The sequence below is a fragment of the Bombus terrestris genome, chromosome 2, assembly GCF_910591885.1.
Source record: "Bombus terrestris chromosome 2, iyBomTerr1.2, whole genome shotgun sequence".
In the NCBI taxonomy this organism is placed as follows: domain Eukaryota; kingdom Metazoa; phylum Arthropoda; class Insecta; order Hymenoptera; family Apidae; genus Bombus; species Bombus terrestris.
The window spans coordinates 12,223,559-12,247,441 of NC_063270.1; the positions used below are offsets into that span (position 1 = coordinate 12,223,559).

The 23,883-nt window shown below is 39.5% G+C and overlaps 3 protein-coding genes and 1 pseudogene across 4 annotated transcripts; 3 read left to right on the plus strand and 1 right to left on the minus strand.

Annotated features, from left to right (window-relative positions):
* Positions 1–94: 94 nt before the first annotated feature.
* Positions 95–8,890, plus strand: LOC100647836 (uncharacterized protein KIAA0930 homolog). 2 transcript variants are annotated; one of them, XM_003393723.4, is made up of 9 exons: positions 95–580; positions 2,637–2,956; positions 3,815–4,078; positions 4,158–4,257; positions 4,349–4,654; positions 5,527–5,718; positions 6,068–6,628; positions 8,306–8,455; positions 8,708–8,890. In XM_003393723.4, exons 1-9 carry the CDS (start codon positions 460–462, stop codon positions 8,746–8,748), a joined length of 2,055 nt encoding a protein of 684 aa, XP_003393771.1. In that variant the 5' UTR covers positions 95–459; the 3' UTR covers positions 8,749–8,890. The 2 variants fall into 2 exon arrangements, with proteins under 2 accessions (XP_003393771.1, XP_012174359.1); XM_012318969.3 differs by lacking the exons at positions 5,527–5,718; positions 6,068–6,628 and having other exon boundaries at positions 98–580.
* Positions 8,891–8,961: 71 nt separating this feature from the next.
* Positions 8,962–13,995, minus strand: LOC100647958 (arylsulfatase J). The gene is made up of 9 exons (XM_012318980.3): positions 13,716–13,995; positions 13,493–13,645; positions 12,738–12,911; positions 11,919–12,131; positions 11,139–11,388; positions 10,446–10,625; positions 10,087–10,353; positions 9,374–9,647; positions 8,962–9,271 (listed from the first exon to the last, which is right to left on the minus strand). Exons 2-9 carry the CDS (start codon positions 13,601–13,603, stop codon positions 9,103–9,105), a joined length of 1,638 nt encoding a protein of 545 aa, XP_012174370.1. The 5' UTR covers positions 13,604–13,645; positions 13,716–13,995; the 3' UTR covers positions 8,962–9,102.
* A 256-nt stretch (positions 13,996–14,251) lies between these two features.
* Positions 14,252–20,458, plus strand: LOC105667100. Its single transcript, XM_012320293.3, has 5 exons — positions 14,252–15,165; positions 15,930–16,482; positions 17,040–17,373; positions 18,138–18,504; positions 19,045–20,458. The coding sequence occupies exons 1-5, from the start codon at positions 15,055–15,057 to the stop codon at positions 19,561–19,563; spliced, it is 1,884 nt and encodes a 627-aa protein (XP_012175683.2). The 5' UTR covers positions 14,252–15,054; the 3' UTR covers positions 19,564–20,458.
* A 235-nt stretch (positions 20,459–20,693) lies between these two features.
* LOC125386134 lies at positions 20,694–21,899 on the plus strand (annotated as a pseudogene).
* Positions 21,900–23,883: the final 1,984 nt, after the last annotated feature.

Sequence of the window (23,883 nt, forward strand, 5' to 3'; positions counted from 1 at the left end):
GGCGTCATCGCTGCTCGCATGCGCGGAATTATCGAGCGGCTGGCGAACCGAGAGCGCGTCATCGGGTTTGCTGGCTATTCATCTGTCGTAGAAGCGTGAACTCGAGCGTGTGGTAGAGGTGTAGTGCAGCAGCAGCAGCAACAGCAGCAGCTCGCCACGCGAATCAACATCGTCTCTACTAGTGCTCGTTCCTCGAGGAAAGATAAAAGCGTGGCAGTATGGCATCCTCGAGAACATACACGGAAAAAGCGTGGATCTAACAACGAAGAAAGACGCGATGCCGATTGTAGCCGGTTCGCGATGACCTCTACATTTCCGTTCGACTCGTACGTGACTGCGTCCCTCGATCAGCCGTGATTCAACGAAACGCGCGCGTCGCGACGCGGTGCTTTTCCGAGTGTGATCGTGGCGACAGCTGGAACCGAAGAGGAATCGCGGCTTAAACCACGAGGGCTAACCATGGCTACTCTGGCGGGCAGCTCGTCGTCGGGCCTCACCAGGCCACCGACAATGCTGGAGCAGCTTCTCGAGGAGATCAACTTCCAAAGGACCAAGGAACTCAGGCAGATGCTCAAAGATGGTTCGTACGAGTTCGTATTTAAGTTGAAGCACTACTCGTTCGGTTTAAGTGACGTTTAGGGAGGTTTAAGGCGATAAGGTTGGGGAAGCGGGTGAATGCACGCGACGAGGGTGTGTTCCTGAAGGGACCGGTGCCTTTGTTTGACAGACGCTGCCAGACGAGGGTGATTCCACGATCGATGAGTGTGTGTGAGGGGAAAACGAGCGAAACTGTTTTGCGTATGGCTTGCCTGTTTCGTTGCTAATCGACGATTTTTCAAATCTATTTTGGGAGACTCGATTCTTTATTTCGTTCTTCGCTTAGCACGCATGAGTACTTTGCTAGGTCTAATAGATAATATAGGTGCGTTTAAGTTGTTATAGCGGGGCGGAGGAATAAATTTAAATAAGTTTGCATTCTTAATTACGATGAAGCGAGGTCGAAGGCATTTTCAGCGATACGCGCTTCAAAGCATTCTCGCAACGTTTTATTCCATGCACGTAATGCTTTTTAGAGTCTAGTATTGTTAGTTTCTCTTTGTTTCCCATTCGAAATCATTTATTTTTGGACCGACGATTTCCTTTTCATTCGTTTCTTTTGTATCCTCGCACTTGTACACTTTCTTTGTTTTCGTTGCCTATTGTTTATCGGAAGTTGACGATCTCAAGCTACGATTTAGTCGTGCGAAAGATATACGCTAGGAACGACAAGTAATTATTGCATATACGTTCATTCTATAAATGTAAGATGACGCGACGCGGTATCAATGAGCAATTAGATGCACGCTGCGTATATAACTCGATTCACAAAATAACAAACATCGTGTCGCAAAACATGATTAGATTTTCTATTTTACGAATAGGAAAGATGTTTGAAGTGGCGTGTAAACGTACGTAGCTAGGCACTCGATATCGACGAGGATGTTGTTAATGAACATATTTATATAGGATCATGAGCTATTTCCGCTTTAGCCGACGATCGGAAAAGGCCAACTTTCATCCATGTTTTTAATAAAAGCTCGTACAGCTTTAATAAAGCAGATAGGGAATCGGTGAGATGTCAAACTGCCAATAGAGGCTGCGATTAAGTCCTCGCGGAACATTCTTATCGATTATCGATTGCCTTTAGCGAGATTCGTTCGCTCTTAGTTCCTGCTTAATCGAGGATTATTTTATCTCGTTGCACCTTCATAGATAACTTCGAATCGCTCGTTTTATCCCTGTTAATCTAAAGTTCTACCCTTGTTTATACGAACTTTCGCCTTTCTGTTTCCAGAGATACATTAAATTTTTTAAATATATTTCATTCTTCTAATTAATCAACTTATTCATTTTAACGCTACTTTAGCTAGTTTAATCATCCTAAATAGTTACTTTATTTATTTTTATTAATTTGATTTTAGTTATTTTAGCCAATATTAAATCATTCTACAATTTTAAACCGTTTATTTCAGAAGGATATAATTCTTATCAAATCGAACAGTTCTACTTAAAACAATTTTCATAATATCGGATGCACGATTTTTGCAACGTATTACAAAAACATTGATCCTTTTCTGAATGGTCTGTGGGAAGTTTAAAAAACATTTTTTTTTTTTTTCATACACAAGTTATTACTTGGATTTTGAGAACCGAGAATATTTCAAAATTATTCGAAAGAAATACCTTGAGCTAAGAAGCTTTAAATTCCAGAATATACGATATTGCAGCGTGTGGAATCTGAGGCGCATAGTATGAGTTACAGACGACAAGTAGGTTAACGATTCCAAATGGGATCCCGCGACCGCGAAGAGATAATTGCATATATTATACGTAACAATCCAAATCTCTAAAGGAAAGATATTTTCAAAATATTCGAACGTATTTTCGGACTACAACGATGTTTCCGATATCCTTGTTATTTCCTGAATCGTTTTTCTATAAACAACTTATCAAGTGAAAGGAAGAAGTAGAAATTAATTGGCAAATAAATTAGAGGAATATATTGCACTGATATAACCGTAAAGTCAGCTGTCTCTTTGCATTTTTCATGCAGATTTTTAGGACGACTTAATAATTTCCTGTTTATATTCCTGCAGACTCGGGTTTCGTGATACTTCAAGGTACAACCTACTGGACGGACCTGTTTGTCAGGCACTTCCTCTTCCAGGCGGAGCATACGATCGACGGCGACGATCTCCTTTTCTTCGTGCGCAAAAAACACGTGAAAACATCGTCGAGATACTTACCAAAGTTCGAAACGGAAGTGGACGTGTTCCGAAAAGACAGCAAAAAATTACCGATCGGCGATCCTGACATCGATTGGGAAGAAACCGTGTACCTGAACCTAGTCGTGCACCAGTTCGACTACACGCTAACGTTAGCGATTTGCACAAGGACGAGTCCCAAGGAATTGCAAGTGAGTCGTTCTTTCGTTCCTTGCGTTAGAAAAGGAATGAGATATTACGATATAGCAGAACTTTATTCGTTGCAACGATATTTTATTTGCTGTCCCATTAATCTTTACGTAGAATTGTTATTACATAAGAACCGTTTCCTCTCCGATGCGCCCAGATAGATGAAACTCTATCGTAATTTATAAGCAACATAGAATATTAAATATCAGAAGAAGTCATACAGGAATTATGTACTCTTCTGCTCACAGAGTTTGTAGAACAATGTCTTTACTGTTATCTCAGAAAATGCTACGACTATTTGGTAGCGACTATCTATGAATAGATTAAATTTCGCCAGTCTACGACATACTGTTTGCTTATATGGCAATGTCTTTGGTATAGTTATGTTTCTTTCGACGCGTCTTAAACAAACCACTTACAAATGGGTGAAAAATCTCAAGAAAAAAGGGAAGACATGGTAGATGATGCTCGCCAGGGTTGACCTTCTACCTGGCATACCGATGAGAACATTGAACGTGTTCATAAACTTGTGCTGTCAAATCACCTTCGCTGATCGCTGAAGAATTTAATGTTAGTTTAGAAAACGTGTATTCAATTGTAAAAAATGATCTAGAAATGCGAAAACTTGGTGCTAGGATTGTCCCGTGGTTTGCTGATGAAACTCCGATGAGATTCTTGAACAGGGTAGTATTTAGTCTAATTTGTTCTCTCTTTGTTATTTTACTTGTAATCTTTATTTATTTACTTGATTTCACATTGCAATTTTATGCCAAAGCTTTTCTTAAAACGTTATTGCGTCTCGAAAGCAGGGCGAAATTGGCTCATAGAAAATCAGCAGGGTTAACGAATAAATATTTCAGGTATTACGAAGACACTCGCAAAAGGTTTACGCAAGCCCGAGTCGGCGGCGAATGGACGCGAAAGGAGATCTCGAAGAGATGACGTACCCGCATATATGTTTCATGGTGGACAATTTCGACGAAGTTTTCTGTGATATTCTAGTCAGGGATGGGGAGATGGTGTGCGTGGAATTGGTTGCGTCCGACAGGGAGGGCGCCATTCAAGGTGTCATTTTTCTCGGGTCTATCAGATACGACGCTTTGAAGAAAGTATATGACGCAAGAGTACGTTTCATTAACAAAGTCATGCTAACCAACTCGTTACACCAGCTATTATTAACAAACATCGCATTTTGACTTTCAGTCCAGTCTCAGTACCAAAATGGCGCAGCGTATGACCTTTGGCTTGTTTTCTGGCGCGGCTTCCCAACGAATAGAATTCGTTCGAATGAAGGGACCTCGTGGTACGATTATCAATAGGAAACCCTTCAACAAATCGATCGATCGCTTCTAGTTTTCTATGGAAACCTGAAAACCTTCGTTGCTTGTTTTCAGGCAAGGGGCACGCGGAAATGGCTGTGACGAAGCCAAAGGGTTCAGGAGCGGAGACACCAACTTCGGAACCTGGCTACTGTGCCACGGATTCCCTCTGGGACGCTGATTGGGACGACGCCGAGGAATTATTTATGTATCGACATCAACGAAGGCTATCCGACCCAAGCGCCAATTTGAATAATTTCGTCCGGGGTGGTTGGAGAACGAAACCAGACACAGCTGCAACGAAAGCCAGGTCAGAGAACGAGGGTCTGGACTCGATGGCCAATGGACTGAACGAAATCGAAGCTGGAGACGTTCGAGACGGTAACTACAAACTGTTATCCTTTCATGGTGTCTAGTCCAAGTTCGACGAAGACGGGACGGAAGTCGCGGATGAAGATAATAATCTTACTTATTTACCTTTTCCCTGTTCTTTCTAGTGCCTGCACCTTTCAGAGTCGACTGTGCATGCTGTTGTGTTACGTATCTGTGTATTCTGCACATATTTTTCTTAGTTAGTTGATCCTCTTAGGAGTCGGTCTCGATGATACATCGATCTGTGATTATTATTCGAAGAATTTTTGTTTGATCTTTTTTCTTTTTCTAGATTTCCTTTTATTTAGTTTTTTTAGTTTAGATGATTACGATCGAGACGCAAGAGTTCCGTGTTTCCAAGAACGCTTTTCTTTACCAAGTCTCTGAATATTTTTGGATTATTAATACGAAAGGTGTTCGTTTAGGATCGCGTACGTGATGATCAGAGGCACTTTCATCTTCGTGATTGTTTTTTCTTGCTGCCGAGACGCGAAGCTCGAGATCGGTTCGAAAGAACCTAGTTGACCCATGCTCTTGTATTCCTTCAGACCACCAAGTGCCACGAGACGCAGTGGTTCGGTACATTTCGCAGATAAGATCGTTCGAAAATCTCTGAGAAACGAACAGAGATAAAATACGTGAGATTTCGTCGAGAAGAAACGGCTGTAGAGCACCACCACCAACACCACCACACGCGAATCTCGTACGCTTGTCGCGAAATGGACGATTGAGCTAAAAAATCAGACAAAATAGAGCCAATGAAAATTCAAAGATAAAAAAAGAAAACAGAAACAAATCGAAAAAGAAGCCAAACTGAAAAGATATAGAAATACATTGTCTCTAATCTGTGTCACGTGCCTTTCCGGCTCTTTCCTTTGTAGCCGACCTACAGGATAGCAGCTGGGGCGGCCGGGGCTCACCAGGAAATCACAGGAGTCCTCAAGTCAGGCGACGAAGATCCCCTTTCCTTTCTGGCAGGCAACAACGTCCCAAGCAAAAGCAACGTAACTCGTGGGAACGTACCGAAAATGAGAACTCGTCGAATCACAAGGAGGCCTATCACGAAACACACGGTGAGCGTGCTCCTGCGTGTTCAAAACGATTGTTCTTCGTCTCTCGCGTTTCTCGTCTTCCGAAAGAACTAACTCGAACGCCAATAAACCTGAAAACAATCTCGATATCAACCAATCTACGAGAACCGATTAAAACGATAAAGCCGGCAAATCTCAAATCAATCTGGACGTCGTCCAATCTATCGTACAATAACCGATCGAATAGAGCCAACGAATCCCAGAGCAATCTCGATATCGTGTACTGTGTTATATAAGAACCAATCAAAACGATTGAGACGAAGGGACGAAAGAATCGTGAAAACGCGACACGAGCGCGCGCACAATGTCGAAACGAATTATCTGGTGGCAGGCCTCCGCAACCACCAACACAACCATATCGAAGTGGGTAGCGAGATACTCGTGCCAGCAGCAGCTTGTTTGACTGACGACAACGTGAGACAGAAGCTGGACGCGGGCGCGATTCTGGTGCATGGCAAGGAGGAACTACCGTACGAGGAGGACAATAACCGGAAACGAAGGCCATACAGCACCGGTCAGATTAATCACGAGCGGATCAACAACCTGGAGAACGACGAGGAGCATCGACGACTCAGCGACGACGAAGTGGTCAGGGTACGTCGGACCGATGGTCGCCGGCGTCTTCGTTCGGCTGGCTCGGATCACGAAGAATACTACACTGGCCGAAACAAGAACAAAAACGACGAGCAGATGAGAGATAAAAACGCGAACGCCCGTATTACAAGAGGCAACTTGACCACGCACAGACAGAGCGCCACTCTGCCTAGAAGGAGGCGAAGACGAGCATTGTCCGGCAGCTTCGCAGGCAACCCTCTTCCGCCGCATCGAGTCACACCAGACGGCACAGCTATCTACTATTGGTGCGAGCTCCCGCGCCGCCCCGGCTCACAGGGTAAATTCTTCTTCCCCCTGCCCGACACATCTCTACACCCGATCACGCGCCCACGCGTACAGGACACGGGTCTGCTCTGTGAACGACTGCTTTCTTTTGCGGAATTTACGAATTAAGCCGAATTATTACGGAAATACGTGGATATCATAGATAGGTGGAAACGATTTTTTGGTTTCCCTGGAGGTAGCTAAGTTCCGTTTGATAAGTTTGTGTAACGCTAAGGTCTGTTTGAAGCGCTAGAAGAAAACGTTGCATAACGTTTAATAAATGTAATAAAACAAGAAACTTAATATAACAGTCTGTTTGTTTAGAAATAGTTATTTCTAGACAAGAATATTAGATTTGTGTTGAGAATTGAAAGACTGATTAAAGGGGAACTGAAGAGTTGCATAGAAGTTAATACGAGTAGCTTTGTCCAGAAATTCTTACTTCTAAGTAGGAAATTAGATTTGTATTGAAGATTGGAAAACTAAGAAGCTAACATCGGAGAGAGAGATTTAAGAGTTGCGTAAAAATTAATAATAGGAGTAGCCGTATTATTAGAAACAATTATGCCTACACTGGAAGATTAGCGATACGCGTTGAAAACTGTAAAGTTAGAATTAACAATTTACACTGGAGAGAAATTCAATTTTTATATGCAGAGGATAACGGTCGTTCATCGAGCAGCTCGTGCAACACCAAAAAGCAGTCATGTTGTCCATTGTACTCAACCCGTATTCTTGTACATTCATACATTCCTAGTTAGGAAGGTAAACTTGTACAGCCATGCTCAACAAATGACTGTGTTTATGAGGATGGTGAAATAACAATGGCAACGGGGGTGCGATCAATCGACTATTATTGTCGGCGATTATTGTTGAAACAGTCGTGACGGTGTTCACTAGTGCTGGTGGTGGTTTCTAACAGTAATTTATAGGGTGATTAATTTTATACCTCGCGGCTCTAAAGATGTCGCGATGGTAACGAATACGAAATAACGTGAAAAAAAATAGCGACCGTTTTCGTTACGCGAGTTTCACCACCGGTATAAACATAGTCATCCACGATGAGGGACAAGTATTCACTGACACCGATAGAGTCGAGATAGAAATCGTAGAATGCGAACTGTCCGTGTGGTAGCAACAACGATTCACCCTTTCTTTCTGCTTCACAGCGTTCGATCATCTTCAGCAGTGCGCGAACAAAATATAGAAAAAGAGAACTACCGAATAAATAAACAAAAATGAAACGAACGAATAATACAAAGAAATAAGATTAATAAATTAGCAACAAATGCAAAAAGAGGAAAAAATGAAATATCGAACGTTGTGCGCAGAAAGAGGAAGCTAGTGCATCCCTGTTTCGTATTTATTTATTCTGCGCACCTGTAGCTAATGTGCATCATTGTAACACCTCTACATATTTTCGTGCTACACCTGTTCACCTTTGCGAACAATTATTTCAGCCATTCAATGTCACGAATTTAAACAGCTACCCGATCCTCGACCCCACATGCGATCCTTTAATCTTAATTCACTTTTGTCAATCGTCTAACCAGATTTATTTCCTGCGATTGCTTTCATATAATTTATCGACACGAATCATTCCAGGATCTTAATCGTTGGTCGAGCCTCTGACCTAGTTCGATATTCAGAGTTATTAGCAATAATCGGTTCGTTCTCTGTGTGTTAACAGAATTGGACGACGGCGCTTACAACCCTCTTTGGACGATGCGAGGATTCACACAAACCTTCCATTTCTGGAAAGAGACCAGACGGGCCCAATCCGTTCCCTTGAACGCGTTTCTTACTTATATTACCCTGCCATGGTGGAGCATTGCCAAAGGTACGCTATTAAAGATACGACAGACTCATAAAGGAAAGAAATTCCCTGGAAGGAATATGGAATTGTTTGTTTGTTTCTGATAAATCCAAGACAGTCGTAAAAATAGCATTGGCCAAATAATTCACGCATGTAAATAAGATCGTATTAGCATTGCGTATCAGTGAACTAGAGAGGGAAGTAAGTAGATTCCTTCTCAGGGAACATGTTTTCAGTTCCGTGCAATAAATAACGCGTGTTATCGTGTATTTACAGATATTCTTGATCATCGAGAAGGACCTATTCTGACGTTCTAGCCAACACAAGGACGTCCCATTTTCATTTCGAACAAATTTCCTTTTCCCATTTCGCTCCCCACTTTATACACACTTGGATAGAACTGTGGCCCGACAAGATCGAAGTGTATAGATTAAGGAATAAACGAGATACTATTTATAATCCCGCGCCTGTTATTTTATTATCTCCATATGGGCAGGATGATGGTCTAGGGCTGACAAAGGCGACCGAGGAAAAATCAACACGTTTAATAAAGATTCCCTTCGAGATGCATTTACCTCATAGTCCTGCGTGTCTAAAGATATACGAAGATACCAACGTACTTTGCCAAACTTTAGTCCTTTATCCGTTTTCTTTCTCCTGCTCGTGTAGCTTCAGCTGACATTATTCGCGAATACGTTCAAATAGTCACCGAAATTAGTCCACGTGTGATCCCAATAATCTGGATTCGCTTTGTTATCCCATGGCAGGTTGCCAGGTAATATCGCAGTGGCGTTTAATTTACGTAGCTTGTCTTGCAGCTCGGTCACGAGGGAAGGATACCTTAAATCCCCCCAAAAATAAGCAAATCGCATCATTAAGCGCGTGTCATCGGTAAAAGAAAGACGTTGAAAACGTTGATATTATAGAAATTGTCTCACTCACTTGTTTATAAGATTATTATCCTCGCAAGGGTCCTGTTGGACATTGAACAGACAAGGCGCCTCCAGTGGTTTGCATAGTGGCAAACTATCATTTTTCGGAGGACACTTAATCATAGCATCTTCCCGAAGTCTGCGAATAGCGTCTGCAGACAAAGCCAAGCCGACGCTGGCCACTGCTCGACCAGCTGTACTTCCGATCACGCCTCCGATATCATAAACCCATTCCCTTCCGGATGGGCCATACCAACCGTCCCATTGACCATTATAGGTAGACCCTTAGAACCCAGAAAATATAATAATTAAATAAAACGAATTCGGATGAAATTGAGAAGTAGAAACCATAATACACGGTAGTTTACAAAATTTTCCGGCCACATGGATTTTTTGTATTCTAAAATATAATCTTCCAATATTTTCTAAATCGAAGTATTGTGATATAATCTACTCCAATACTATAAATATATGTATAATATTTATATTCCAATATTTTCTATTCTAATAAAGAATTTTAACTGATATTATAAAACCATATAACAATGCTTATTTATTCAACTGTTTCTTTTTTTTTTAACTTGTAACGCTTATATTATATTATTTCGAAATTTCTTCAGGTATCGTTCTGGAATATAAAGAGAAAGGATCGATCGACCGGAAACTTTACCACGCCATTGCAGCTCCCAATTTCCTGATGATAAAGCTACAATTACTTTTTACCCTGTATGTACTTCCAGTCTCCATACGTGATTCCTGCCACTCCAAAGATATCGTCGATATTATGAAGAACCATTTTTCGTGGCGATTCTGTGTCTTCACTCAGCGCGTACCATAAGTCCATCCCGTCGATGCTCAAATTAGATGGATTTCCTCCAGCAGCTGTTATAAGCGTTGGCAACCAGTCACTGATGTGAAACAATTGTCTACTCACTCTCCCAGGACGTACTAATCTTGGTGACCATAATAAACCGGCTCCCCTAACACCTCCTAATAAGGATAAATTGGTCGTTCAATTCTATATTTGCTTTATTTTCTCGCATTGGAAAATCGTATACAGGTGAGTGTTCTTTCAGTAATACCTTCCCAGAGAGTGTTTTTTGTGCCTCTCAGAGGCCAATTCGAAGCGGCGTTTAAATTGAAACCGGCCGGTGGCCCGCCATTATCCGTGGAGAACACGATCACGCTGTTTTTTAGCATCCCCTTCTTGCGAAGCGCTTCGACCACCTGGCCAACCGACTCGTCTAGCTTGCTCAGCATACCTGCAATAAAGTCATCATATCGTTTTCTGAAAAACAAGATTAACGCTGCAATTGTCAGAGTAATCGAAATAACGACTTATAATTTGGAACAATGTATTTTCAAAACTAAGCATAAGTGCAAGCATACGTGAACGCTTTTGTCGATTTGTATAGCAAAAGAAAACACCAAGTTTCGACACATTCGTCTCAACCGGCAGACTAGTTACAGAGAAAATTCAGATTACTACTCTTCCTTTTTTTTTTTTTTTTTTACTTTCCATATCACGATATTATGCGATAGCTCCAGCGAAGAATAAAATGGTCCTGAGTCTTTCTACTAGTAATTTTCTAATTAAAGAAATAAATAAGTAATTTTATTTCTATTAGAAATAAGTCAGTGTCAACATACTTTAGGACGGTAATGTACCGTATTCTCATCTCTCGTTTTATTAGTATAAACTTCATGCCTTAGTCATCGATAATCGTAGTGTTAAAATTATACGTGGATTGGTAAAAAAAGCGTACTCTAGTTACCAGCAAAGCGCCTACGCTCGTAGTTGAAGATATTGGTGAACTTGGCGACATCTTGGTCGGGTGCTGGCAGAGGATTGTAAGAATTTCCGGAATGTACAGCCGCGTGAGATAAATAGAGGAACATCGGACGACTGGCGTTATGATCATTGATTAGTTTCACTGCCTCCTTCGTGAAAATATCCGTGGAATATTGGCCGTGGAGATCCCAGGCTGAATTTAATCCCCTCCTCATGTCTAATCCCCAATATGGCTGCATTTAAATTAAATTGTACAGTATTCTCCTCCTTGAACGATTTAATTTAACCCTTTGGCGGCGTAATTAAGTTAAACGAAGAATTTAGAATGAACGATTTAGAAAATAATTGAAATTTCTTTCTCCTCAAGATTTTCCACGTTTCTACTATCAGATACAAAGTACGTAGCTCAATCTTTTACAAGAAACAAATGCGTTACTTTTAATGACGTTTAAAATACACAGTGACTATGGAAAGTATTTGTACTCCACCGCATTTATTCATTATCGTATTCGTATGATAGTTAATTAGATCCAACAGTAATAAATTTCGTATCGTTTAATAAAATAATAATTTCGAAACGTAGAACCTAATATCAAAAAAAAGATCCTAGAAAATCCTTCCTTGGAGAATTAGGATATGTAAAAATACTTTTGCAATCATTTTTCTGTATACGTAGTACATTAACGCGTGTATAGTATATTTGACGGTTTGTCCGAGTCTCTTTCGGGATACGCTGTTAAAAGATGCAAATTAAATTACTTACACTTTCCACGGCACTATGATCAAAGTAATCATGATGACCGCTCCAAAAGCCAATGTGCGAATCGAATCCTCTATACATAGGCGTGTATTCTTTCGTGTAAAATCCCAAATGCCATTTACCAACGATGTGCGTGCTGTAGCCAAGTTCTCGAAGATATTGCGGTAAAAGCTTCTCGTGAAGAGGGAGTCCTCTCGGCTCGGCGCACTTTAGAACCTAATTCCACGCCATATAACTTTAATTATACTCAGATTTCTCGGACTTTCATAATTAAAAAAGGCGAACCTTGTCTCACCGAAATACCAATTTTATAAGGTTCCGTAATACCAACAGTTAAAGGTCAGTTATACTTTCGTCGTAAGTATGAAGTCAGTGGAAACAAAGTGAGAAGTAAGTGAGATCGAATAGTTGGTGTAAATAATTTGTAAATATAATAGCGAAAATATAACAGCGTAATTTTCATAAAAATTCTATAATCCGATAATTAATATCTAATTTGTCTAAAGTCAAACAATTACTGTCGATAAAGTTAATTATATTATCTTTCGTTTCACTCGACTTTCAAGTATTCGATTTTTAACGCAGATCAGATAATACTACAACTGACTCAATTTCGTTATTAAAAAATAATTCTGGTTCAAAAATTATTACAAACACAGCAACGCGATGTTCTCTTCTCTTCATGGAACGAAACTGGTATTGTCGGAGTGCAACGAACCACAGTGGAATTAATGCTTGCGGTTGTTAAATCCTCCTTAGCGCAACATCGTTTTATTTACAAGCCGATTACGCGCTTGAATAGTTAATGACGGAGCCGCGTACCCCATGTTGCATTCCTGTGTGAATGGGATGCTTGCCGGTCATCAAAGCGCTCCTGGACGGTGTGCAAATTGGAGTGACGTAATAGCGGTCCAACAGCAAGCCCGAGTATGCCAGAGCATCGATATTTGGCGTTGGGATTTGTCCCGATCCGTGAAATCCGACGTCGTTCCATCCCTGTTCGACGGATTTAATTAGGCGCAACAATTAAAATATTCATCGAACTATTTCAACGGTAATCGACGTATTTGATATATCGAAGTGTTTGTAACTTGTATGTCGACTTCTATAAATTTCGATAATACAAAAAATGTACAAAATGACGTAAGTTTTTCGAGTTACATTTCCTCGGAATAATTTATAGGTATAAATAAATGAACGAGTAAACGAGTATACTTATTAGCATTGGAATTACATCGACCTTCAATATCTAGATGATTGTACATGTTTCATTACGTAAAAACACGATTAATATTCAATTATCAAGAGATTAATAACTTACTTCTGCAAGTTCATTTATTACAAGATGACGAAGATAATAATCGTTAAGGTGATTTAAAGAAATAGTTTTAAGACGAATCGTTGCCATTTTTCTCTACTTTTCACGTTATACGGTTCATCGATGTGGTTTCTTTCTTTTCATTCTTTTCCCATTTTATACGCATAGAACAACGTGAGAAAGTCTCTTTGATAGAAACCTGAACCACTCTGTACATGAAGCTTATAATAGCAAATGAACGAAATGACTGACAGCTCACCAGATCGTCGGCCAAAATGAAAACGATGTGGGGCTGTACTGCAGCAGCCACGTGACAAACAACGAAAACTGTCAGGTAGAACCACGACGCTGTTCCTCGAATCGCTATCATCCTGTCACGATGCCGGTCGTCCACTCTCAGTCTTTCGTGGAACTGTAAACCGGTTTCCTTGAAGATACTATTTTCGTTCTCGACGATCCAGTTCGCTAAAGAATTGCCTCACGATCAATGTATCTGTCTTCCAATAATTGACTCGGAAGTTTAATCCTCGTGTCCAACGACTTGCTATCTACACGTAGGGAAAGTTTCAAAGCTTTGCACGACACGGCGCGTGTATGACGGAGAAAAAAAGCGCGATAAACGACAACCGTGGCAAACTTGTGATAACAGAGTGATAAACTCGCGCGCGTAAATGAAAAACAAACAACTCCCTCTCCTCTTTATCCGGAAATCAGCTGAAGAAGCGAGCACTCGGGCCGACGACCGATGCAAAACTGTCCTCGGCTCGTCCTCTTCTTAGCGACGATGGTGGGGTTGGCCTCCCACTTTGCAAAACCGTGTTCTTCGTCTTTAAAACGTCCGCGGTTGCACGACGATTTCGTGGGTTAGGTCATTGACACGCTCAGGTTGAAACTACATAGAAATTTCTAAGCAGAGCTCGATCATAACTTGGGGTTCTACCCTTTAGCCGAGTTTTCTTTATTTGTGAAGAATGGTCGTGTTGCGTTGTAATTATATGCGAAGCTTGGAGAACGGAGATATCGTAGAAACCATCCTCGTTTCTCGACATGACTAAGTGTCAAGATATTTCTGACAAGAAAGTTCCTGGAACGGGAAGTGCAATCTTTGAACAGTTAGAAAATCATACGGGAGGAGAATAAATAAAATTTTGCTAATAGACGAAGTATTATATGATTTTTTTTTTTGTAAATAAAAGATAAAAGAAACAATGGAAAGCAGAAATAAAAATTGTCTCTAGGAAGAAAACGTTACATTTTACTATCAGTTGAATTATTGTGTAATTACAACGTGACACGGGCATTTTTGGTAAATAATGGAAACACGGATAAAAAGTAAAAATGCCACGGTCGAAAATTGTGAGTGATCGTTATCGAGCCATTATTATATGTGAAAATGGACACAGGTCAATTTAGATGACTATCAGATGGAACAATTGTTAGGAAAATGGTAGGTGCCTAACAGGAAAGGGAATGCTATTCGGTGACGTGAATCAGTACATTGTTTGTCGTTGTACCGTAACGATTAATCCCGTGGGACATTGGGACGTATTAAATAAGCACGTAACACGATGTTGTAAAATAGAATCTATTAAGTTGACTCGTGATTTCGACCGATGGGAATTATACAAAGTTATTGAATGAACAGTGCAGTTTCATTCTTAGCGGCAACAATTAAGTCCGATTAACGTCACTTGACCTAACGTTGTAAAGTGCAACTCCGACTTTGTTTGCCTCGTGCAGTTCGCGCATGATTTTGCAAAAAAAGTAAAGAAGCTTCCGCGACGATCAACCGTGTGTTATTAACACACAAACACGCGAACTATGGCTTTGCTTACTTGGAAGTCTTGGAACATTGTCTTATCAATCTCTACGGTGACTGCCAATGCGACCATTGGAAATAAAGTCACTTACAACGAGCTGATTGATAAAACGGTACTCAAGTTATAACTGCAATGAAAAAATAGATTGAAGCTTATGAAATGTCCATGTTATTATAGATTGATGGCTTTGCCATTAATTAAAAAAATGGACATTTTGTATGTTTCAATATCGATTAAAGTGACGATGTTGGCGACTAAAATGCCGCAATAACTGCTCAGCAGAACTTGAAAAGAAATATGAACCAATTGCCTATACCGAGCGTTCACGGATTTATTAGCCAGCGTTTGTCTCGTAAAAAGCATGACGAGAACGACCAACGGTTGAAAATGAACTACGTATTTGCGATAATATATTTTTTCATTTTGTAATTGCATTATTTTTTTAAATGGAAACCTTCCTTCTCTTCGCATCGTAGGAATTCAATCCTCTCATAGTTCTGCATAAAAAAAGTATTAAAGTGACATAGTTGAAAACTGATCGATTTAAAATACAGTTGAACTTTAATTTTGTAGAATGTTATACGAGAAACGACGTAATGCAGAACTCTTATATTTATCTTTTCTTCATCTTACACGTGATAAATTCTTTAACACTCTGTATAGTCTTGATAGTTTATATTTTTCAATGTCATTATATGATACACAGGCTCGAAAGATAAAAGGAATGTAAAAGGAATTTCTCTTCAAAGACGATTATACATAACGAAATTAGTATGTTACGCGTATGTTTGTCTATCAAAAATACGCGATATACGATATCATATATCATACGAAAATAATCATACGTATATAATCATACGAAAAGTACACTTTCAGATGACAATCATTCGATCATGTACGATGTTCCATGCAGACGACGCTCTTCTATTAGCTGGCGAATACGATGAATTCTTTCAACGATCTCTACTCAACGATCTACCGGTTGCTCTAATCTCCGAATCGAAATCAACGGCATTCGAGATGTTCACTCTGGGCAAATATTCGTACACGATATACACACAGTTCTCTGTGATATATTTGCTTTGGAAATTGAACCAATTCATCGTGGTTGCATCCTCGCAGCCAATGCTTCAATTGCTTCTGCAAAGGATAAAGGACTCTGGTTGGTCGAACTTCCAGGGTTTCCATATTCTAATAGACAGGAAAACCGAGCAACGCGGCTGTGTGAACGCTTACAATTTCCTGTGGACAGCTTGGGAATACGACAGACTTTCCACCATATTTCTGTGCATCGATCCGATCGAAGGAATCGTTCTTTATACTTTTAATCCCTATTCGAGCATGGCGCCTGAAGTTTGGAGCAACGTTGGACATTTCCATGGGCGCAGTGAACATCCTTGGATTTTATTGAAAAAGAAATACCACGATGGTGAGTCGCTTAACTTGTAGCTAGATCGCGAACTCCGTGTACAAATTCGACGCTATCGATGCTACTGAAGAGATAGCATTTATTGTTAATTAGACATTTGCCTCGTTCTCCATTTTGAATATTTTCACACATATTTATTAGGTCGTCCGAAAAGTTTCTTTCGTTTCATAAGGAAATAATGGATACACATTTTCCGTTTTATATTATTTTATCGAATTACCTATGATCCATTTTGTTCTATCAAAATAAAAATCACAACGTTCGACAGATTAGATTTCGTGTTTGTATAAAGATGCATCGTTGTAAAAGACGTGTCTGTAAAAGAAAGACACTTTTCCGACAATCTAATACATACTGTGTGCAATCGGTACATTCTTGCACGTTTAAGTACATTCGTCGATATCGCGATAAAGCAACAAACTAGAGAATAATCTGGCGATAAACTATCCAAACGAAAATTTTTATCACTGCGCGATAATAGAATTCATTAAGAAAGTAAGAACGTTTAGAAAATAGTGTGAGTAGATTCTAAAATGATGATAAATTGAATGTGAAAGATTGGAGAACATGCGAGGACTTGATGTTCGACAAAACGAAAGATCTAACCGGGTACGAGGTGCGAACGAACGCCATATCCTTCGAGCCGCATCTTCAAATAGACTCAACTAAACGAGGCTTGGAACAGTTCTCCGGTGACAATAGCGAAATCCTGAAAATAGTGTTCAAGAAGTTGAACGCGAGCCTTCGCGTGCGTGTGTACACTGGGTCTCCGTATAGTTTAGGAGGAATTGGCAGTCACGGAACCATGGTGGGAATGATGGCTGACTTGGCTACTGGTGAGGTGGATATAGGAATGAACGCGAGGAGCCTGTATAATACATGGAAGGTCGAGTACGTGTTCCTCCAGTTTTAACCCTCCGTAATGCTATGTGACTTGGAATGATAGGCACGCATACGCTGCTGTTCATAAGTACGTAGAAGCTTCGATGAATTTTTATTAGCCCTTTCAGGGTCGTGTCTCCTTTTAGTCTGTGAGAAAAAATTAGTTTTTTATCTGTTATCGATAACGCAAATATATTGCGTTATTCTATATGTATAGCATATTTATGGCGTAACAATCGAACAAACCAAAGACGACAAAGACTCCTGCAATCGCCAACTATAAATAAACTTTAAATAACGAAACTTATATTAGGTTGTCCGGAAAGTTCTTTTCGTTTTTTAAATAGGAGGTAAGTATAACATATATTTCCTTTCTTAAATAATGTATGATTCTTTCTTTTCTACTACCATCTCTCCGTCATCATCTTCTTTTGCCATCTCTCCGGAGGCCTCGTAATGCCATTTATCCAAAATTCTCTTGGCCTACTTTTAAAATATTCCTCGAGATCGTTTTTCACTTCGTTTCTAATTTCCTCGTCGTATATTAAATTTTAAATTAACTCAAAGAAACGCGATCGTTCATGATTCTTCTCTTCCATAAATTAGCAAAATTCTATTTATAATTTAAAACACGTGAACGTTGTACCGAGAGGAACGTTCGAACGAAAGAGATGCATCGAATGTCTGACCACGTCGGAAGAATCTACTTGAAAACGAAATACAAGGAATTCTCTTTTATATCGATAACAAGATTGCCATGTGTTTTATTGCAGGCACACGTATCCTCACGGGGACGACGGCCTTTGCGTGTTCACGCAACGAGCAGGAGAAATATCAGAGTTTGTCAAGATCATGTCCTTCCTATCGCCAGTTATACACGCGGCCAATGCTGTTGTGTTCGTGATCGCCCTTCTGGTTCTTACAAAATACCAGGGGTTTGTAAAAGCTAGCATGAATATAATACGTTTGATGACTTTTGGCTCCGTACATAGATTACCCGGAACCAATTCCACCAGGATCTTCTTCAGTAGTACGTTCATATTGTACTTGATAATGAACGCGCTGCACCAGAGTCATTGGGCTTCGTTTCTTACTATTCCTGTTTCTCTACCAAATATTAGAACATCGGAGGATCTTAAGGTACTTGTATGATCTTAAACAAATTAGGAAAACCTACGATGTACCTTGTATCGATACTTGAACACCATAATTTTCCAGCATTTTAAAAGAAGTATCGTAACTGGACGAAACACATACTTTATTTATTTAATCCTACAGCCACGGATGATTCACATATTTTTCTGTAAAAAAAAAAAGAAATAGTGCACGAAATTTATATATTATAAGTTTATCACAGAGAGACTCTTAATGCAATTGGAAATACCTCGCGGCTAGAGAATTAATCACGTACTTTACTAAATAACTAAAAGTAGTATTATTAATGCGAATATTAACGCGAGTCACTGTATTTATAATTGAGCCGCTTATTTACGACAACGACTGACTACACGAGACAGAGTATAAACGATATCGATGAAATCATATAACCGGTGCCTTGGCATTGAACTTGAAAAAATCTCGCGAAGTGGTTTTTGCATTGCATTAAGGAATGAAGTATTTTAGCCTGTGAAGAGCCTCGGTTTTCTAGTTTTAATATTAACGAAGTTTCATCGTTCGCAGAAGTCTGGCTGCCAAATCTACGGATCGATATTTCACGGTCAAGAACTTCAGGATCCTGAACTACAATCACGTTTCCACAAGGACACCTACTATGCTTGCAAGGAGCACGTGCTTCGATCGCAATGCGCCGCCTGCTTAGGTGACTGTCTTCATCATTACGTGAGAATCCAGAATGAAGTGCGCCTTTATCGATCTAAAAAAATACAGCAGAACGCGCTAGTGTTTAAGACCAGAGAGGACTGGCCACTGCTTGCTTCTGTAACGCAAATGATTCAAAGAACGGTCGAAAGTGGAATTATAGGAAAATGGCAGAAGGCGAGTATAAGAAAAACGCGCTGGGCGTGGAAGAAAAGGCAACTGAACAAAAATAAAAGCTTCAAGACTTTGGAGATGCATCATGTCTTGTTCAGCTTCTATATACTGGGCAGTGGATACCTTTTAGGGATTGTGGCTTTTGTTGTGGAGATCTTTATGGGAAGGAAACGAATTGACAAATCCTCAAGAAATCGAAAGCATTGAACGAAAAGTAGATTTTCGATGTTAAAATTGTTGTACGCAGTGGTCTTGAGATGATTTTGTATCGGGAGAACATAATATCACAGGAGGTGGCACAATTTCGACGATTCTTGGAAGTGACGTCACATTCCAGGAATTTTTCGGAATTTTCGAGATTTGGTTCAATTACAACTATGTATCAGAAGGACATGATTTCGTAGGAAGTGGCATTATTTCGATAAATCATAGAATATCATATCATTTCTCGAAATTTTAGAAAGCTATCTTGCTATCTTTGTTATATTGTTAGCGTGACCTTATCTATTTCTCATTTTTATATTTTTGTTTCTTGGTGAATTTTTGTGAGATTGGATAGTAAAGCGGATAACTAACGAGACTGTGGAATGCTGCTAAACTACTCTGACCTATCGAAACTCTTTCCAAATACTTTTTATGTAATTTTTTCTACGATAAATAATCTCATTTTTCATTGTATACTCATTTCCAAGAAGATCGTCATTGTTGGTTGCTGTTGGTTGCTTTTCATTGCTTGCAGTATCCTCATTGTTGTTTTTATAATCGATACAAATAGAAACAATCTATTTCTATTACTTAATTACACCTTTAAGCAATCTTTACGTTTTTTGCTCTTACCTTTCGCCGTTCGAATGCACATTTCTTCTCTTGTGCATATACAGCAAGAGCACCGGAGAAAACAGCACATAAAGTCAAATATCTGTAGAATTAGTATCATACGCAGCAATTTCACCTTTCTAAATAAAATGTGTCATACACGGACATGTTCTATCACATAAATGGCGAATTATCTTTATTGGTATAAGTTATTACTAAATATGTAGACGACAACATATATAATAACTAATTTTATAATTGTATCATGTAATAACACTGCTTAATAAAAGAATTATTTATTAACTTTACTATTACACATCCGATTGTAAATTCCTTTCGCGACAAAAGAGAAAATCGATATTATTTAAATACTTACTGTGCTATTAATATTGATATTATTAATTATTTCAATACCTACAAAACTTTCTTTAGCGAGTAACCAGTAAATAATTTAACAAATTGGAAAGGACACAAAAGAATTTCTTCGCAAGAGAACAAGATCTTTCGAACGACTAAGAAATATGGGTAATTTTTCATCAATTTACGAAGGATAAGAAAACAAAATATTAATTGATAAACTTCGCTTTGAAAGTTCTCACGTGTTCCCTAATTTTACCATGAAACGCAAAAATATTAAAACTTTCAAAATGATTCTTTTCATGACAACCCGAAACTAGCGCGGTTCCAGCGAATTTCTAAGTTGAACAACCTACGACAATTTCGACTTGGCAAAAACCAGAACACCGAGGTATTAGAATTGAAGGCAGTAAGTGTGCACAACCCTTCGACGCTGACAATCGATCTTGAACAAAGAAGAGACAAGCGTGTTAAGCGGCCTAAACGGCATAGTGGCCGAATTACATTTGCCGAAATTGTACGCCAACCTGAAGTTAACCGGCTACGCGAACAACGCTCATTGCTACAAGTTGCTGCCCCTGGTGGCGAACGGTGAATACGACGTGTTACTGAATATTCAGTACGCCTCCAACAAACCGAACATGACCACCACCTATCTACACGTCAACTCAGCAATCAGTATTCCGACCAGGTATCCAGATAACGAGACAGTCTACGCGAGGATCTTGAACTTTATGAATTCTATGTCGTACTGCGAGCTATTTATTATCGTACGGTATAATTACCGTGTTTATTTTTAAATGTTTTACAAATCGAGGAATAGCACTGGCGAGTTTAAAAGTCGTACGACTGGCGTTAAATAATTCTATGTCACATTCTCGTGAACGAGTTCCGTGGAAGGTTCGCCCGATCACAGCATTTCTTTTATTTACGTTATCTTCGATTACGTTTCAAAGTAATTTATCTTCTTTGTTGATTTAGCCGATTCTTGCATTATATCCGTAGATTCTGTAGATTCTGTAAATACTTTAAGGGCAGCTTAGTCTCAGTCAACATCTACGGATATGTGCGAATATGAAAACGCCATTTTTCACGATCTACTGTGTGTACTCTCGGATCATTGGGATTCGTATCATGTGAAAAAGCAGAGGAACGTGACTTCTGCTGCGGATAGGTCTTCGAGGTTATCGAGGATAGCTTTCGGCTTGGAAGTTTCACCTTTCGAAACACGGGACAAATGCTTCGTACTCGACGTAGGCGGTGCGATCTGATCGAGAGACGCGTTCAACTCGGTGCTGATGCACTTGTCGCGCAGTGGATTAATAGGATCGTCGGTGGGGGACAAGGTGATGACCAGATACGTGCGCGAGTGCAAGAACACTAAAGAGGATGAGAAGAAAAGTTACGATGCGATGAAACTGAAGCAAGTCGGAACTCTGCGCTTTATATTGTGACTTTCGGACGGTGTGCTTCGACATTGGCATTTTTCATGAAGATCTTCTTGCAACGTGGCGACTGAGAATAGCACAGAAGAAGAAAAGGAAAAAAGAAATTCCCATTTCTCCATTCATTGCTCGAGGTATTCTTAAATAAGTTAAACGAGTGCTTTGACTCGGTGTTGATCACCTTGAATATTTTTGGCGCTTTCGATCGCAATGGAAAAGTTATTTTTTATGGGTAAATGTAGTTTGTAACGTCCTTCTCTGTTGCGGATTATTCGAGGCCAACTTTTAGGGCTCCGGTAAGTATGATCTTACTTCCCGACGACACTTTCAAGATAACGAATACGTGCTCTGTTTCATGAGAACGAAAATGATCGCTGTTTATTATAAAACTTCAAAGACGAACAAAGTATTCGAATGGCAGAATTTCGAATTCGTTTCCGACAACAAACGATAATAATAACTCAGGGCTCTGAAGGGATATCAAAGAATGGATCTTAATTGGTCAATATTGTATTTATTTCTTCAGTTTATTTTAAACAATTTGTTCATTCGAAGGACCTCGTAAATCCCCCGTAAAATGAATATGTTATATGTTTCTTTTTACAATTTATATCATATACACAATGATAGCAATAATAATAATAATAATGATAATAATAATAATAATAATAATAATAATAATAATAATAATAATAATAATAAAATTAGTAATAAAATTAATAATAATGATAAGAATATAATGATAATGACGGTGATGATGATATCAACTAATAATAATAATCAATAGTCAATCATAATAATAATAATTATCATTATTATTATAATAATCAGATTAATTGTAATGCAAGCCAAAGGCGCAAAACAAACAAAACGTAGAGTATACGACATAGTAAAACCGTCATCACTTTTCTTTTAGTCAACGGTTATTTATCTATCTTTTATGTACGCAATTTACAAACCGTTTGTCAGCTGCGCATTATATCTCTCCCCCCTCCTCTCCTATCCATTTTGTTGCAATTATATTCTTCCTCCCCTCATTGTCTCTGCATTCCTATTTTTCTCTCCATTCTTTATTCTCTCGTTTGAATCGCCGTGTTTGCGTTTTCTTTTGTTTCTCTCGTTTAGCAAAACAATCTCACTCTCTCCCTCCCTCTCAATCCGCTTAAGCTGAGATTACTATAAAATAGATAAAAAAGCCCTGCTCGCAAAATATCTCGCAAATATATCGATATATATATGTATATATATGTATATATGTATATATTGTCACGGTCTTTCTTCTTCCCCGTTCTGTTTCATTCTCGTTTCCTTTCGTTCCCTTCCTTTCTCCCCCGTCCCTAACCGTAGCTCGTTAGCGCGTATCAGATCAGTCTCGAGGCGAATCTGTCCGACATGAACCGATATTATTTCGGTTCGCAATCGCGATCTTCGCGTTTTCGTTCGAACAAGATCCAACAAAGCGGAAAGAAAGAGAAGACCTCTGCCCTCGAGTCGCGCGATCGACCATAGATCTCAGCCTTCGTTCCCCGAAGTTTGACCGAATACTGCGAACACGACAACCTGTACAATTTTTCTGTCAAAATTTACTAGCCAACTTGTTCTCTGTTCCGTATCCTCCGACGCTTTCTTAACATCGCGTTTCCTCCGCCGTTTTCTCTCGTTCCCGGAAAGATTCTGTCGATTGAACCTTTGCGGTTCATTTGCGAAGCAATTGGAAAGCTTCGCTACAACTGCGTCGCTGCAACGATAATATTTCGAAACTGTGTCTTGTGTATAACAGTCCTACGTATAATTTTCGCTATCTGTAAAGTGTTAACAAGGATGTTACGATCGGTAAACGAGAAAGCTAGAATCCAATCTGGTCGATCGCGGAATTGTGCGTGGCAGTTCCCCACAGATCGCCTGACAA

Bases quoted from the DNA above. Each gene is read 5' to 3' on its own strand.
- LOC100647836 (XM_003393723.4), top strand. From the start codon at position 460: ATGGCTACTCTGGCGGGCAGCTCGTCGTCGGGCCTCACCAGGCCACCG. The intron at 581-2,636 runs GTTCGTACGAGT...ATATTCCTGCAG, and splicing joins CAGGCAGATGCTCAAAGATG to ACTCGGGTTTCGTGATACTT. The intron at 2,957-3,814 runs GTGAGTCGTTCT...TAAATATTTCAG, and splicing joins CGAGTCCCAAGGAATTGCAA to GTATTACGAAGACACTCGCA.
- LOC100647958 (XM_012318980.3), bottom strand. From the start codon at position 13,603: ATGATAGCGATTCGAGGAACAGCGTCGTGGTTCTACCTGACAGTTTTC. The intron at 12,912-13,492 runs GTGAGCTGTCAG...TCCGTCGAACAG, and splicing joins TCATTTTGGCCGACGATCTG to GGATGGAACGACGTCGGATT. The intron at 9,272-9,373 runs GTGAGTGAGACA...GGGGGATTTAAG, and splicing joins GATAATAATCTTATAAACAA to GTATCCTTCCCTCGTGACCG.
- LOC105667100 (XM_012320293.3), top strand. From the start codon at position 15,055: ATGGCTTTGCTTACTTGGAAGTCTTGGAACATTGTCTTATCAATCTCT. The intron at 17,374-18,137 runs GTACGTGTTCCT...GTTTTATTGCAG, and splicing joins TATAATACATGGAAGGTCGA to GCACACGTATCCTCACGGGG. The intron at 18,505-19,044 runs GTACTTGTATGA...CATCGTTCGCAG, and splicing joins GAACATCGGAGGATCTTAAG to AAGTCTGGCTGCCAAATCTA.